This window comes from Sminthopsis crassicaudata, chromosome 2, assembly GCF_048593235.1.
Source record: "Sminthopsis crassicaudata isolate SCR6 chromosome 2, ASM4859323v1, whole genome shotgun sequence".
In the NCBI taxonomy this organism is placed as follows: Eukaryota; Metazoa; Chordata; class Mammalia; order Dasyuromorphia; family Dasyuridae; genus Sminthopsis; species Sminthopsis crassicaudata.
The window spans coordinates 389753795-389771591 of NC_133618.1; the positions used below are offsets into that span (position 1 = coordinate 389753795).

General features: G+C 46.5%; 1 protein-coding gene across 33 annotated transcripts in view; it reads left to right on the plus strand.

Moving 5' to 3' along the window:
• LOC141556822 (protocadherin gamma-C4) overlaps positions 1-17797 on the plus strand; it is a 179701-nt gene that overhangs the window by 151312 nt on the left and 10592 nt on the right. For 29 of the 33 annotated variants that reach the window (XM_074291623.1, XM_074291635.1, XM_074291636.1 and 26 more), the window contains one exon: positions 14059-14117. In XM_074291623.1, the coding sequence (XP_074147724.1) occupies positions 14059-14117 (59 nt within the window). Of the gene's footprint in view, positions 1-12; positions 5801-5879; positions 9942-14058; positions 14118-17797 lie in introns of those variants that run through there. The other 4 variants (XR_012486643.1, XM_074291657.1, XM_074291629.1 and 1 more) reach the window with 3 other exon arrangements.

Genomic DNA, 17797 nt, shown 5'->3' on the forward strand with positions numbered 1-17797 from the left:
TAAGGAACGGTGTCTACATCAACATTCCTATACACTTTTAAACTACTGTCTGGTGCTCCTAACCTACCCAGTAAATCTGAAGAACTGGGATTCTAGTTCATCTTTTTTCCGTGTCATTCATTTGAGAAATAGCTGGCCACAAACGGCAATTTTGTATAATAGTCTAAATAACTAACAGCGTTCTCATCCTCAAGATTATGTATGCTTTGAAAACTAACCCCGAGGTAAAAATCGATGGCAGTCTAGGCCTAAACTGGTGTAAATTATTGAGAGTGGGAAATTTTCTTCAATGTATTTCTTGCAAATTTCTTGTAATCAAGAGATCCCATTAGAAGAAGCACCATGGTGTTGAGGAAAGCCCTGGATTTGAGTCCTAGCTCCCTCCCTCCCTCTTTCTCTTCCCCTCTTTTTCTTTCTCTCTCTATCTCTGAGAGACAGAAAGAGACAGAGAGATTGGCAAGGAGACAACAAACCTCTATGGGCCTCAGTTTCTTTATCTATAAAATGAGGGGTTAAATTAGATCCCTTTTATTATGTAACATCTCACAAACATCATCCAGATGTTTGAAATCATAAAGTTTGTCACTTACTGTGCATAATGATAAATTTATGATTTGCTTACAGCTTGCCCACCTAAACTGTTGCTTCTGCCCTCAGAATATATTTTTTTCTGGTGAAAGGAGAAAATCAGAAACACATTTTTATTTGCAAGAAACTGGGGGGGGGGGAAACAAGTAAATTCAACTACATGAGATTTAAGCCAATAAAAGTTTCATTTGTAAATTAGGTTATAATAGTGGTTTGCATATAACAAGGATTATAAATTTTGAGTTGGGAGATATTTTAGGAGTTTTAAAGTCTAGTCCTTTCCTTTAACATGAAACTGAGGCCAGAGAGATTATGACCTGCAATGTCTTACAGATTGCAAGAAGCAGAGCCTAATCTCTGGTTTCTGACTCAAAACTAGGGCTTTTTACATTTAAAAAAGGCTACTTCCACCTAGCCAGGTATGGGAAAACTTTATTGTGGACTTATTGTGACCTTTCGTTTCTCCTGTGAAGTGGAAATAATATTTGCACTTTCCTACCTGGTGACTGTGAGGGAAGTGGATTGTAAACTATAAAGTTATATATACCAATGCATGGTATTATTACTATCAGTCTAGCCCCTTTACTTGTCTTGTATCACCTGTATAAAAAAAAAATTGTAGTGGGGGTAAGAGATAGTCTCAGGGAATGAAAGGATGAAACTGAGGGAAAACCCCATTTTTTTCTCCCAACCTGGGATTTCCAGTGGCATATATTCATTAGTTAAAGGTATTCAAGAAGAAGCTGTTGGGATATCAGAAAAGTAATTCATACTTCAAATAAGAACTTCTAAACTTCTAAAATCCCTTCTGTGATTCCACCAAAGAGTACACAGGTTCAAAGGAACATCCATTCTTTCAAGATGCCATTGTATGAACCTAAGAGGTAGAAAATATATTCTGGGGGATTTTATGACTCCATTTTCAAATATCAAGGCACTAAGTACCCTAGCCCTTGAAATCCAATGTAAGCAGGATAAAGTCTTGTCTCAGACTTTCTCCCAGGATCTTAGTCTCGTACACCATTAAGTGATTACCTGGAATGCTTCTTAAGAAGTTGGAGATGGTGTGTCAATCGACCCTAGTAGCTCCCATGGAAATTAGATGTCATTAGTGGGGAATTTTGGTCTGTATCTGAAATGCTGGGAACAGGAAGGTGTAGTCAATGACTTAGAATTAAGCTTCTGTGCTGCTCCAATCCTAGTAAAGCAAATAGCGTATGTATTGATGTAGACTTCTTTTCTAAATCTGAGGCTCCAAGACTTTAAAGATCATTTCTTGACGAATTTCTATGGGGGGGGGGGGCATAGATCATTGGATTGGCAACAACTTATGGGAAAATCCTTTGAGATTCCAAAGTGGTACTCTTGATTTGATCTTCCCACCGAGACCCCAAGGGAAGTTAAATTTGTTTGTTTCAGGATGTGGCGGAAGAACATTTTCTTTCGTTGACTCACCTCACACAGGAAAGTTTCCTACTATCTCAGGCTTTGGGAGGGCTATATAGCAAGGATAACGGTCTGTGGCTCTTGCTGCTGGCCTCGGTAGTTGTGGTTAGCAGGGTGAGAATTCGGGTGGTCTCAGAAACCTCACATAAAAGGACTAGGTTGGGACCCTCTTTTTCTGGGTGCTCGAGATAGGCTGGTGTTCGCATTGCAGGGTATAGGTGCGGATGCTGTGAAGTCTGTGCGCTTGCGCAGGAGTGAATGCTTCTCCAGGGAGGGACCGAGTGCTGGGAGGTGTGCGCCAAAAAAGGTCGCCTTAGGCTTAGTAAGAGATCCTGAGCAGGCTGAAATCACTTCTATTGTAATTAGCCATAAATTTGGGGCGTTGTTCATTCAAGAAAGAGGGTTTCTAGGGAAGTGAATCTTTAGGTGAGCCTGGCAAATCTACGAATGGAGAAATCTGGAGGCTCTGCATTCTGCTAGCTAATGAGAGAAAGCTCTGTCAAACGATTGGTTCCTTTTCTGATTTAAACATCTCTTTTTACACCTTCTTAGTGTTCTCCCTTTCACCCTCCCCCTTCTCCCCGCCCCAGACTGTGCATCTTGTCCTTGAAAGCTTTGGTAGTATCTCTGACGCCTTTAGAAGGAGATCCGGTTTCCGTTGTTGCCTCCTGTTACGATAAAACGTGTCCTGCATTTATTTAATTGGCTAAGTTAACATGGTACCTCTATTGCACAGAGATAGGAACGTTTTTCGAAAAAATTACTGAAGTGTGTTGGTTGCAGGTGTTATAGGGGCATTTGATTAACTGCCGTTCTAATGCAGTTGGATTGAGAAAAGCTACCCTTTAAAACCCTACGGCTGAATGCCATCGAATTAGGCTGAGTGTTCACCGGGGATTCTGTGGTGTGGGTGGAGTCCAGGGAAAGACTTTAAGTGTCACAGAAATGCATACATGTTGCCTAGGTGTCCAGAGAGGGACTAACGGGGTGGGAGGTGGCGGGGAGAGAAACGCTGTTGAGCAGAAGGGAGGAGGAAAACGGAGTTTTTACAATGCTGCGACGCATTAACCCTACCGCGCTCTTGGCTTCCTTTGCTCTGCCTATTGGCTAAGCCCGAGCGGCGCTGTCTGCCAATCGGGTGCTGAAAGGCGGACAAATCGACCCCGCCACCCGAGAAAGCGGCGGGTAACCCTTGAAGCGCCGGCCGAGCCGCGCCGGAGCTGGCGCCTGGAAAGGGAAGCAGGTGTCTCTGGTTGCGGTGGCCTTTTGTCTCGGGGTCGGCTTTTCTCGATCCTACGGTCCATCCTGGCGCAAAGCATTTCTGGCGGAGATGCGCCACGGGGTTAAGATCTGGGCTGGAATCCGGCCGGGGGCTTGCCTTTTGTTCTTTTGCCAGCTAGGTTACATTTCGGGGCAGATCCGCTACCCAGTCCCGGAGGAATCGAAGGAGGGGACCTTTGTGGGAAACATTGCCCAAGATTTTTTGCTGGATGCAGAAAGCCTGTCGGCTCGCAGGCTGCAGGTCGCTGGCGAGGCGAACCAGAGGTACTTCCGCGTGGATCTGGACAGCGGAGCCCTGCTTGTCAAAGATCCCATCGATCGAGAGGCTCTGTGCGGGCTCAGTGCCAGCTGCGTTGTGCCCCTGGAGTTTGTGACTGAGGGGCCCTTGGAGATGTACCGGGCAGAGGTGGAGATAGTGGATGTGAATGACCATTCTCCTCGATTCCCTAGGCAGCAACTAGACTTGGAGATTGGTGAGGCTGCACCCCCAGGGCAGCGCTTCCCCCTTGAGAAGGCTCAGGACGCCGATGTGGGGAGTAACTCCATCAGCAGCTACAAGCTGAGCCCTAATGACTACTTCGCCCTAGACGTGAAGAAGCGCAGCGACGGCAGTCTTGTTCCTGAGCTGCTTCTGGAAAAGCCTTTGGACAGGGAGAAGCAATCAGACTATCGTCTGGTGCTGACTGCCGTCGATGGGGGCAGCCCTCCAAGGTCAGGCACCGCGGAACTCAAGGTATCTGTACTGGACGTAAATGACAATGCCCCAGCTTTCGAGCAGTCTTCTTACAGAATTAGTGTGCTTGAGAGTGCACCAGCGGGCACTTTACTCGTCCAGCTGAACGCCACTGATCCTGATCAGGGTTCCAGCGGCAACATCACCTTTTCCTTCAGTAATCACACTCCAGAACGTGTGCGCTCTCTGTTTGGCCTGCATTCGACCACGGGGCAAGTCACACTGCGGGGTCCCCTGGATTTCGAGACTGACAACTACTATGAATTTGATGTGAGGGCTAGAGATGGCGGGACCCCAGCCATGGAACAGCACTGCAGTCTCCGAGTGGATGTATTGGATGTGAATGACAACGCCCCACAGATCACGCTGACCTCGGAGCTGGGTACCCTTCGGGAGAGCGCTGAACCCGGCACCGTGGTGGCACTCATTAGTGTACAAGATCCGGATTCTGGGCCTAATGGAGATGTGAGCCTACGCATCCCGGAACATCTACCCTTTGCACTCAAGTCGGCCTTCAAGAACCAATTCTCCCTTGTGACTGCTACTGCCCTGGACCGAGAGGTGGAATCCAAATATGAGATTCCGGTTACCGCCTCTGATGCAGGCTCTCCACCTCTGAGCACACGCAGGACGATTTTCCTTAATGTTTCCGACGTGAATGATAACCCACCTTCCTTCATCCAAAGGTCCCATGAGGTCTTTGTTCAGGAGAACAACCGTCCTGGGGATCTTCTCTGCTCTCTGGCAGCCTCGGATCCAGACTCAGGTTTGAACGCTCTCATCTCTTACTCCCTTCTGGAGCCCAGAGGTAGAGATGTCTTGGCTTCCTCCTTCATCTCCCTCAATCCCCAGACAGGAGCAGTCCATGCCACCAGGTCCTTTGACTATGAGCAAACTCAGACACTGCAGTTTGAGGTGCAGGCCCGGGATCGAGGTGATCCACCCCTCAGCAGCACGGTGACAGTTCGCCTCTTTGTGCTCGATCTCAATGACAATGCCCCTGCAGTACTTCGTCCCAGAGCTAGGCCAGGATCTCTGTGCCCACAGGCACTGCCCCCGTCGGTGGGCGCGGGACACCTTGTAACCAAGGTGACTGCAGTAGACTTGGATTCAGGATATAATGCTTGGGTCTCGTATCAACTTCTGGAGGCCCCGGATCCCAGCCTATTTGCTGTGTCTCGATATGCAGGCGAAATTCGGACAGCAGTCCCCATTCCAGCTGACCTTCCACCCCAGAAACTGGTTATCGTGGTGAAGGACAATGGAAGTCCTCCACTCTCCACCTCTGTGACACTACTAGTGTCTCTAGAGGAAGATTCACACCCGGCTCTTCCCGACCTCCGGGAGCACTCAGCGAAGCCCCAAGAGGAGTCTCGCCTGACTCTCTATCTGGCCGTATCTCTGGTGGCTATATGCTTTGTCTCCTTCGGCTCTTTTGTAGCACTGCTCTCCAAGTGCCTGCGAGGTACCGCCTGCGGCCTGAGATGCCTTGGTGGGACCTGCTCCTGTCTTAGTCGGTCCCGAAGGAGGGAGGGGCTCCCACCTTCCAGTGGCATCCTCCGCATTCAATTGGGTTCGGAAGATCCCATCAAATTTGTGGACGTGGGCGGTCATTCTCATGGTTGCACACCTTTGGCTTCTGCACCTACTCGGAGCGATAGCTTCATGATGGTGAAATCACCGAGTGCGCCTCTGGCTGGGGAGCCTGTCCGCCCAAGTTGCCCGCCTTCCGATCTACTCTACGGCCTGGAGGTGAGACCCGCAGCCATGCTGCTCCTGGATTGGGCCGCGCCTTTGCGCTGGCTGGCTCCACATTTGGGGCTCTGAGGCAGGCCAACGAGAATCTGACCCCCATCACCAGGGCCAATGCTGATGAGTCACCATTTTCAGATCACCATCAGTGGGGTAGGCCCTGTGCTTTTCATGCTCTTTACAACATATCTAGTGAGTTTTGTGGAGGGAGCGCTTGGGGAGGGAGGTAAACCAATATTGGGGAGCAAGAGATTGGTGACCAAGAAAGATATAGTGGGTTATGTCTGCACCAGGTCTGGCAAGCCGGAGCAAACTGTGATCCATAAACCGCAGGTTGGAATTCAGCAGGTGAGGCCCATATTGCAACAAGTTTTCCCATTCTTTTCCCTTTCTGAATGGGGGTGGTGGTGGTGGTGGTGAAAGGTGATTTGCATCTTTAGCCAGGGCTGTCTAGAACCTCCAAACCTCCTTCCCACGTCTAGAAAGGCAGACCATGAAGGGAAGAGGGGTGGGATAATGGATCGAGGAAGAGTTCGGATGGGAGTTAGTATTTTGGGAAGTACTTGGGTAAATATGGGAGTCATTGACTCTTTTCAAGTCTCAGCAACTAGAGCCTCTTGGCCTAGTTAGGAGCTGCTGCATTTTATTGGGTTGCAGGGGTCCCAAACACTGGGGCACAAAGGTTGTGCTAGATGGGCTAGATTTAGGGGTTTACTTATCTGCAGGAAACAAAACTGTAGCATTCCTCGGAATATTCCCGAAAATGGGTCTGGAGGTGTTTGGCCAGAGTCTGAAGTCAGAGTTTGGAAGGCCCAGTGGGGTCTTTAGGCTGTTTGCTGGGAGGTGGGTAAGCTGTCTCTCTCTAGGAAGATGTCTCTCTGCCTCGTAAGCTTCAGGCTCAGCATGTGCACTCCACAGCCCGTCGTGGTCTTAAGCTGTGAAAGGCTGAGGAGGCCCAGCTGATCTATGGAGGGACTTTATTGTCTTACCCCTGTGTCTGAGTGAGATCGTTTGTTGTTAGGAATACGCCTGTGTGTCCGAGTTGAACAAACCTCTTTTCATGCAGCCCCAGCAGTGGGCTCAGCTGGGAGACCCGAGTTTCGCCTTCCGTACAAAGGCAAGTTTTGTATCTGGTTCAGGGCGAAGCTGTCGAAGCGCCTGAAATCCCGCACGAAGTCTGTGAAGCGGAACAATGAGGAGTTTTGTAACCACTTCGGCTTCCAAACCCGCGGCTTCACAGCAAGCACCATCTGAGCTGTCAAACTTCTCTGCCAAGGGGGCTGAATCAACCTGGCGCATTCAGCTCAGGGGCGAGTGGGAGGCTTCTGAGACTTGGGCTGTTCCTAAGGGTTGGAGGACTCAAGAGTCTTCGTCATTGGTCCAAAACAGACGGAGTTCTCAGCCAATCAAACGTAGAGCTGGGTTGGGGGATCTGCTAGTTATCTTCTCGCTCTTTTCCCTCGCCCCCTCCAGCTCTGATTCAGTTCCCCTCCCCTTCTCACGCCTCTCCCCCTACTCCCCACCCCCGCCACTCTGTGACTAAGGAGAGCTGCCGCAGGCAGGCAAGCCCTGGAGCACTTTTAAAAGCCTCTGGAAGAAGCTGAAAGGATTTCAACCGCTCTGATCCAAGGCCCTAGGTCCCCTGGGAAACCGGACAGCACCAGAGTGGCCGTCACTGGGAGAGTGCTTGAACATGGGGCCCCAGGTGCCCCCGCAGCTGGCTTGGAAATGGCAAGTACTGTACATGTTGTCCTTGTCTGGCTGGGGCTGGGTGTCTGGGCAGCTCCGATACTCGGTGGTGGAGGAGTCTGAGCTGGGGACACTGGTGGGAAATGTGGCTCTGGACCTGGGCTTGAAGATGACAGAACTGGAGAGCCGCCGGTTGCGATTGGGCTCCGAGGAAAGCCGTCGGTATTTTGCCCTGAATCTAGCCAGCGGCGCCCTGGTGGTCAACCAGAAGATCGACCGTGAAAGCCTGTGCGGAGCCACCACCAGTTGCCTGTTGCCAGTGCAGGTGGTTACTGAGCACCCCCTGGAGCTGTTCCGTGTGGAGGTGGAAATCTTAGACCTCAATGACAATTCCCCCAGCTTCAGCACCCCAGAGCGAGAGTTGAGAATCTCTGAATCAGCTGCTCCAGGGGCGAGATTTCCTCTGGACAGTGCCCAAGATCCTGATGTGGGTACGAACACTGTGAGCTCTTATATGCTCAGTCCTAATCTTCATTTTTCCCTGGATGTGAAGACCCTTAAAGACCGGAGGTTATTCCCTGAACTGGTCCTGGAGCGATCCCTGGACAGAGAGGAGCAATCGAACCACCAGCTGGTGCTCACTGCAGTGGATGGGGGCACTCCGGCCCTTTCGGGCACTACTCATGTTTCCATTACTGTGCTGGACATAAATGACAACGCACCGGTCTTCGAGCCCTCTCTGCTTAGGGTGACCCTCCCGGAAAACACGCCCCCGGGTAAGCTACTTGTCCGCCTCAACGCCACAGATGCTGACTCGGGCCCCAACGGCCAGCTGGAGTATTCTTTTGCGGACCATACATCAGAGGCGGCCCGGGGGCTCTTCAGCCTGGATTCCCGCAGTGGCGAGATCCTAGTACTGAGCCCCGTGGACTTCGAGGAATCGAGTTTCTATGAGCTCCACGTGCGGGCCCGGGACCAAGGCCAACCCTCCATGGAGGGCCACAGCGTGGTGCAGATAGAGGTAGAGGATGCCAATGACAATGCCCCCGAGGTACTGCTCACCTCCTTGGTAAACCCAGTGCCCGAGGATACACCTCTGGGGACTGTGGTGGGACTGTTCAATGTGAGGGACCGAGATTCAGGCGTAAACCGACGGTTGACCCTGGAAATCTCTCCTAATCTGCCCTTCCAGATTAAGCCCTTTGAGAACCACTATTCACTGCTGACCAGTGAGAGGCTGGACCGGGAGGCCACTGCTCACTACACCATAGAACTGCTGGCCCGAGACACCGGCTCTCCTCCGCTACAAACCAGCCTGACTATCCTACTCAACATCTCCGACGTCAACGACAATGCGCCTCGATTTTCACAGCAGTTCTACAGCGCCTATATTGCGGAGAATCGGCCTCCAGGCTCTCTGCTCTGCACAGTGGCAGCCTCGGACCCCGACGCTGGAGACAACGCCCGCCTCAGCTATTCCATCGTAGGAAGTCTGATCCAGGGCGCCCCGGCCTCCTCCTTCATCTACATTAACCCCGAGGACGGCCGGATATTTGCCCAGCGTACTTTCGACTATGAGCTACTACAGGTGCTTCAGATCACTGTCGGGGTTAGGGACGGGGGCTACCCGGCCCTGCGCGCCAATGCCACTCTGCAAGTGTTCGTTCTGGATCAGAATGACAACTCGCCCACTGTGCTGCATCCTCGTCCAGGCCGAGAGGCCGCCTCCCCCCAGAGGCTTCGGCGCTCGGCTCCCCCAGGTTCCTTGGTCACCAAGGTTACGGCAGTGGACGCCGACTCGGGCCACAACGCCTGGCTCTCCTACTCGCTATTGCCTCAGTCGACAACCCCAGGCCTTTTCCAGGTGTCAGCTCACAGCGGAGAGGTCCGCACAGTCCGAGCCTTGCACGAGGGTGACTCAGATACTCAGTTGGTGGTGGTTCTGGTGAGGGACAACGGCGAGCCCGCGCTTTCCTCCACTGCCACCGTGCTTCTGGTCCTGCAGGACGAGGAAGCCGAGGAGCTGCCCCAATCCAGCGACTTCCTCACGCACCCGCAGGAGGGCTCTAATCTTACCCTGTACCTTATTGTAGCCCTGGGCTCTGTCAGCCTCCTCTCCCTGGTCTCTCTCACCTTTTTGTTAGCTAAGTGCCTGAGGAGGGGCGGGAATGGGGAAAGCTGCTGTAAGCGCCAAGACTCGCCCTCCAGAGATTTCTATAAGCAATCTAGTCCCAATGTGCAGCTGAGTTCGGATGGCACTCTTAAGTACATGGAGGTAACTCTTCGGCCAGCTCATTCACAGAGCCATTGCTACCGGACGTGCTTCTCTCCGGCCTCTGATGGAAGCGACTTCACTTTCCTGAGGCCACTTAGTGTCCCACAGCCCTCCGCTTTGGCCTTGGAGCCTGACGCCTGCCTGTCTCGCTCCAATACACTGAAGGAGCCGGGCCAGGTGAGCTGCTTCACCCTACTTGCCTTCGACCCTGAGAAAGCCTGTAAAACTACCTTAACTCGGGGAACCTGTGGAGACGTTCCCTTCCCTCCTCAAGCATTTCTCCCCAGCTCTTTAATTCTGCATTCCCACAGAGGGTACAGCCACTCCCAACGATCAGGTAGCCACTTTTGAAGGACTGAGTTAACACTTCTAATGGGAACGAGTGGGTGATGGGGGGGTTAGGCTAAGGGTAAGAAGAAGGAGGCTGAGAGAATGCTCACTCACCCTATCCCACCTCCGCCCTAACGCCCACATTTTGAGAAAAGGCTGGGTCGGGGCATTGAAACCCGTTTGGGGATAAGATCTCTTGGCCCTGTTAGGAGGGAACTAGAAGCTTTGGGGGATTATTCGAGCTAAACCTTTCTGACAAACTCAAAGGGTACAATTTTCCATACACACACACACACACATATATGTACATATATATACATGCATGCATTTGTGTATATGTGTATTTTTGTGCACTTTAACTGTACCATGAATACAGTTCCCAGCAGATACACTAACACACCTAACACACATACACAGACACATTAACATAGAGACAGACAAATACATAGAATTCGCACACACAATACAGAACTTCTCCACGGAGCACAAGGCTATCTCTCTCACAAGACACATTAAATAATCTGTGTGGATTTCTCTGTGTGTGTGTCTGTGTGTGTGTATCTGTCTCTGTCTCTTTTCCTCTCTTCTCCTTTCCCTCTTCCTTCCTCTACTTCTCCTTTTCTCTCTCCTCTCCCTCTTCTCTCCCACCCTCTCTCTCCCTTTCTCTATTCACCTCTCATATAGACACATTGCCTAATTTTACTGCTACTTCTTGCCATCTCTATTGAGATCAGTGGAGAAGGTAAGAGTTTATAAACAAAAATTTTAAAGTAGAGCTTTTAACTTGGAGTCCATGGACTCTTAAAGAGGTCTGTGAATAGATTTCAGGGCATTTATGAACTTGTATGGAAAAAAAATTACATTTTTATTTAAATATAATTGAATTCCTTTGTAATTCTATGTATTTTATTTATTTAAAAATAGAATTTATAGGTTTGACCAGACTGCTAAAGTGGTCTAGGATACAAAAGAAAGGTTAAGAATTTTTAATCTAAAACCTTTTCAGGAAGTCTGAAAGACATAAGTCTGAAGGAGTCCCCAAAGATACAGCTGTTTGTTTCCCCAGTGACTTGGGACTCAGAGATTTCATGCCTAATCAAATGAGCCAAGGTCTCCTACAAGGCAAAATCAGAACAGGGCTTGAACAAAAAGCAAGGAAGTTTCAGAGTAATTTCTAAAAGAGAATGGTGGAGTCCTAATGCTAATGCAGATGTGACAATTTGAAAGCAGTATTACCCTGCAAAGAGAAGGTCATGATGGGAGAAGCATCAGTACTATTATTCAATATTCAGGATATTGGGTGAGTTGGGCTAAGGAGCCTCAGAATTCCAGATCTGAGCTTTAGGGTACTCTCATCTCTCATAGCAATTTGAAATCAATGAATGATAGACATTTGCTCTGTCTTTGTCAGGGTCACACACATTCACAAAGCTGGCTATGACTAGGTAGACATCTGGGTGAAGCAGAAACTTGTGGGACCTCACATTTAGGTAGAACTGGGTAAGGGGGAACAGGGGATAGTTGTAGGTCTCCTTAGGCAGCTCTTTCTTCTGAAGAGGAAAGCTTCAGATGGGAATGCTTATTTGATCTTTTGATGTTTGTCTGATGTTTGATACCTCTGATAATATATTTTTACTTGTGATGAAGCATATGTGATCCATAGAATCATAAGATTCAGAACTGGAAGGGATATTAAAGATCCTAGAGCACAGTCCTCTTGTTTTACAGATAAAGAAATTGAGACCCAAAAAGGAAAAATTAATTGTCCAAGGTCACACAGATAGTGACAGAGAGAAGCCTGAGTTTCCTGATTCTCTAGTCTTGAAGCAGAATCTACATCATCTTTAGTCTGAGGGATTTGCCAACCCCCTATCATCATTATCACAAGCCTCAGAAAGGTGATGGAGCTCTCATCCTAAAATGGGGGGATTCCTTTTGGCCTTAGGCTTAGAATTCCATAATTCTTAGCTCAGCTACCAACTCTTCTCAGTTGTTTATACTGAATTCAAGAAGAATCACTTCTCAGTTCTGGCTTTCCTTTTTTCTGGAGAAATTAAAGATGATCTGTCTCTTGTCTCTATCTCTTTCTTTCTCTATCTTTCTCTCTGTCTGTCTTTCTCTTTCTGTCTTTCACTCTCTGCCTCTATCTCTCTCTTTTCACACACACACACACACACACACACCCCTTCCCTCACTCACTTCTCCTGGGAGCAATCAGGAAAATCAATTACTATTTCCAGAGGCCATAGGGTGAGGAGGAAGTAACTAGAAGGTTCTAAAAGTGTCTAAAGAAGAGCAGTTTTATGAAGCAGTGTGGTATTTGGCATCAGAAGACTTGGGATAAAATCCAAGCTCTAACACATTCTAGTTACATCCTCTAGGGCAAGATACTTAACTCCTCTGAGTTTGTTTTCTCATCTGTATATTCTCTAATCTCTGGATTGTATTGATTCAGGTGTTCCCTCCAATAGTAGTACAGCTGGAAACCTGTTCATACTTTCTCCTATATAAGTCATGTCTCTCTTCTCCTATACAATAACTTTCCATATGTTCATTCAATATACTCAGAATCTTTATGGGATCAGGGGTAATCTATGGTCTTCTCCTGGCAAGGGATCCATGGATAGATGTCAAGAAGCCATGATCTTGGATAAGAAAAAGTACATTTTTATTTTTATTGTCTTCTGATTAGAATTTAATTTTTAATGATGAAAAAAGTATTCTGTGAAGGGAATCCATAGCACTCCCCAGACTGCTAATGAGGTCTAGGACCTACACACACAGAAAAGTTAGGGACTTGTGCTCCAAATCTCTTGGCATGTTAGTGTTGCACATTTGCTAATCTTTATCTTTCTTTTCAACTGCCCATTGCCTTTCCTAACTCTCTCTGCAGAACTGAGATAATACCTGTACTGTCTATATAGAGTTGTCAGAATCAGATGAGAAAATGTAAATGAAGTGCTTTATAAATTTTAAATTGCTATTATAAGTTGAAGTTATTATGGTAATGACATATTCCTTGCAAGTTTTCTTCATAATGAGGTAAGGGGTGAGACAAGACCATAGAAATCAAAGAGATGGATAATAACTCAGTCTCCCATTCCTTTTGCTATGGATCCCCTGAGTCCTGTAGCTATAAATAGCAACCATCATGAATATGGGGTTGAGAGGAAAGTGGAAGAGGGAAGGGGGTGGCTTGAATTATGAAAAAGTTGATTTCCTGGAGGTCTTAGTCTCATTGGCCCACACCAAATCCGGACAGAGCATCCTTGTTTTCTCTGTATCCATTGTAGCAAAGTGGCCATTGTCCAGCAGGATAGAATATGTGGGTAGGAGGTCCTCTTGGCCCCTGGGATGTCTTTACAAAGCTGAATATCTGGCTCATCTCCTAAATTAACAATTTACTTGGCTATGGGAGGAAAATGCATCTGAATAGGCCAGAACCTGGTGTCTAAAAGTGTGAAAAGGAGAAGATGTTGAAGTATTAATGCTGAGCTATTCAATTAAGGTCTCCTTTGCTTTACTCTGCATGCAGTGCCCTCCATTTCCTTCCACAGAAAAAGCAGGATCCTCTGACTTACTGTTCTCTGAACAAAATAACATTCTCAACCCTTTCTTTGTGGCTCTGTTTTTATGGTTTGTCTGATACAGAAACAGAAACTTGGGAGAAAAAAGAGTTCGATATATCTTGTCCCTTTCACCTTTAGTTTCAGCATCTCTGTATTTATTTCTCTTTGAGAACAATGATTTTTCTAATTCCCAAACCATCTGTCCCTCCCTCCCCAGTTTTCCCAGTTTCTCTGATTTCCTCTTTCTCCTCTTCCTTCCTTAGGGGCCCATTCTTTTCCATCTTCCCTGTACTTGCTTCCTGTAGCACCTCTCTTTCACTGCCATGTGCCTGAGATTGGCCGATGAATCTCTTCAGCCTCACTCAAACTTGTCTCTTTTTCTGTTTCCTCTGCAGCAAGCCCCGCCCAACACGGACTGGCGTTTCTCTCAGGCCCAGAGACCAGGCACCAGTGGGTAGGTGATTTTACCATGTTAATTTCCTTTGAAAATTTTCCCCGAATTGGGAGAAGGGTGAAGCCTGAGGTTTGGGACAAAATACAAACATTTCTCCCCCATTTCCCTGGCCACACCCACCATTGGTTTCAGGAGTGGTTGGGACAATTAGCTCCTGAATCCAGAGGGAAGGGAAGCCTGCCTAGATACTTTTAGCATATATATATATATATATAATTCTCCTCTCCGATTCCTCAGAATGTACTTCGGGGAGCCTGTGGATTTCATTAGTAAATTCCCAGGATGGTTTTTAAATGGAATTTGAGCGGCCTTATCCCTGCCCCCCCCAACTCAATCCCCAGATAATGAAAACAGTCTGTCAATATAAGAGCTGATCCAGAGGGGCTTCTTTTATCTTGGTCACTTTTCTATTCATCACCCTTTTCCCTAAACCCATGTTGTTGTCAAATGTGTGGGGGGGAGAGAGAGAGAGATCCCTGCTTGACTCTAATCTCTGTGGAGGGATCCAGAGCATATCTACTCTTTGGGAAAAAAAGATGGAGAGTCATTCTATTCCCCTTGTCTGATTCTAAGATTTTGGCATGATATCAACTCCCATTTTGACCCTCGATTTCAGGCAGAGCTCAGAAAAACAGCAGACAGCAGCAATAGGCAGCTGGTTTCTCCCAGAAACACAGAGCAGTGGAGGAGGGGTGGGAGGATGGGCAGTGGTGAGGAGGAGACACTGCAGAGATGGGAAGGAAAAGCTCTGCAAAGGGCAATGGGAAATTGCCCTTTGAAGGGAGAAATGGAGCATTAATGCTTAGATGTCCTCAATTATCATCTGTCTTTCCATTTTCTTTGTTTATTTTTGTTTCTGTGCCTTGATCTATTTCTGTTTCCCTGTTTATTTCTTAATATCTGTTGATTTATATAGTGTCCTTTTTCAATGGCTCTGTTTCCCACTAGACTTCCCATCCTCCTCCATCTCTCTATATGTCAGTCTTTGCCTGTCTCCTGTGTATTAGAACATACACATTCTCATATATAGGATTGCTTCTCCTTGTCCCTCACATTCTGATCACTTCTCTAACCTTTACCCCATTGATAAAAGTAGATACATTGAACTGGAATCAGTCTATTTGGAGCAATGTGTGTGTGTGTATGTGTGGTGAAGGGAATTTTCTTCCCACTAAATCCAGATTTTCTAATCTTGTGGACTGCTTCAGGGGCCCCTGGTAAAAGTTTATGAGAGATTGTGGGGGTGGGGATGAAGAAGATGCAGTAAGAGAGAAAGCCATAGGGGAAAAGAATTAGCATGTTCACTGAAACTCAGAGTAGGGAAGCAGTTTTGGATATAATAGAATCCCACCCAAGCTCTTGTGACACAATGAGAAGTGTTGAATTTGGAATCAGTGGTAGAGATTTCAAATATCTTGCTCTACATAATCTCAGGCAAGTCTTAATTTCTCTGGGATTCATCTACCTATTCCTCATATCCCTGCCTTTATAGGCCCCCTGGAGCAAGTCTAAGGCTGATCCTTTTCTCTTTTGGCAATTTTGTCTCCCATCCCTGCAATAGTATATACAACTTCCAACAATAGTCACTGATGCTTCCTGGACATTGGAAACCCAAAGCATTTTGTTGAAAGAGATAACAATAGCAGCAACAACAACAAACATAATATGCCTCTGTCTGAGCTAACTTCATTTTTATACTACCTTAGATGAAAGTCTCAGATTCTAGGGAAATGCACTATGGACAGTGCACTATGGACTTATATTTAAGAGTCCCATTATTGGGAGACAAGGGGAAAGGATCCCTTTTGTAGTTGCTAGATTGAAGGTTCTGAACTGAGATTATAAACTTTTTTTTTTAATATTCTGAAAGCTGCATTTCAATATAATTGGTTTCCTTTGCAATCCTATGTATTTTACATTGTTTACTGAAAAAGGTAGCTCTTGAGCAGGGATCCAGACTTTAAAAAAAAAAAGGGGGGGCAGCTAGGTGGCGCAGTGGATAGAGCACCAGCCTTGAATTCAGGAGGACCAGAGTTCAAATCTGGTCTCAGACACTTAACATTTCCTAGCTGTGTGACCCTGGGCAAGTCACTTAACCCCAGCCTCAGGGAAAAAAAATAAATTAAAAAAAAAAAAGATTAAGAACTCTTGCTCTAGATCAGGGCTTCTTAATCTTTTTTCACTCATGAACCCTTTTTGTCAGGTATGAAGGTATAAAATATATACGCAAACCAAATGTTTACTGATAATAAATCATAAGTTTTTGACCCCACATTCAGTTATAAAATGCCATATGGGGTTGTGACTCACAATTTAAGAAGTTTTTCATTTAGAAGATCAAGAGTTTTCTCAGCTCCTATACCTAGGGATTTTAAAAAAGGAAAAGGATGTTGGAGGGAGATTTCTTCCCATAAAAAGCTTCATCCTGGGTTCTTTCCCAATTTCCCAAGTTATTTCTACTCCCTTTTTTTTTTTTTTTTTTTTTTTTAGCATAGCTAGTTTTTGTGTAAACAATGAAATTTTTCCTAGAGTAGAAGGCAATTTAGGTTATCAACTGTATAGAGATAGGGACTAGACTTGTGACTTTATTTTTATGGGAAATGCCCTCTATCCATGCAGGTTGGCATCTTCTCTGCAATTTATAGTCTAAGAAAATTGTCTCAGATGTTAAATGACTTATCTAGAGTCACACGGTCAGTATATGTCAGAGTTAGGACATAAATCCAGGTCCATTACACCATTACACTCAAGGCCTATCAGTAGCAAAGATGCTTCCAGCTATAAACAACCGAAAGCAACAGTACAGTTTTACACTGTTCAGCTAGCTGAGTTCAGGTTTAATGCATTCATTGCTATGATTGGCACTACAAGTGACTTCTCAGGTTTTTTTTTTAATACTTCATTTTTAAAAATTAATTTTATAATTATAACATTTTTTGACAGTACATATGCATGGGTAATTTTTTACAACATTATCCCTTGCACTCACTTCTGTTCCGAATTTTTCCCCTCCTTCCCTCCACCCCCTCCCCTAGATGGCAGGAAGTCCCATACATGTTAAATGTGTTATAGTATATCCTAGATACAATATATGTGTGTAGAACCGAATTTCTTGTTGCACAGGAAGAATTGGATTCAGAAGGTAAAAATAACCTGAGAAGAAAAACAAAAATGCAAACAGTTGACATTCATTTCCCAGTGTTCCTTCTGTGGGTGTTGCTGATTCTGTCCATCATTGATCAATTGGAACTGAATTAGATCTTCTCTTTGTTGATCCATTTGTTTGATTCCATCAGAATACATCCTCATACAGTATTGTTGAAGTGTATAATGACCTTCTGGTTCTGCTCATTTCACTCAGTATCAGTTGATATAAGTCTCTCCAAGCCTCTCTGTATTCCTCCTGCTGGTCATTTCTTACAGAGCAATAATATTCCATAACCTTCATATACCACAATTTGCCCAGCCATTCTCCAATTGATGGGCATCCATTCATCTTCCAGTTTCTAGCCACTATGAAAAGGGCTGCCACAAACATTTTGGCACATGCAGGCCCCTTTCACTTCTTTAGTATTTCTTTGGGGACTTCTAAGGTTTAAGATGATTCAGCAGATCTGTCTGGATTGTCTATTATTTCTAGTTTGGCTCCTAATAATCTACCCCATTATTTCTGCTTAAAA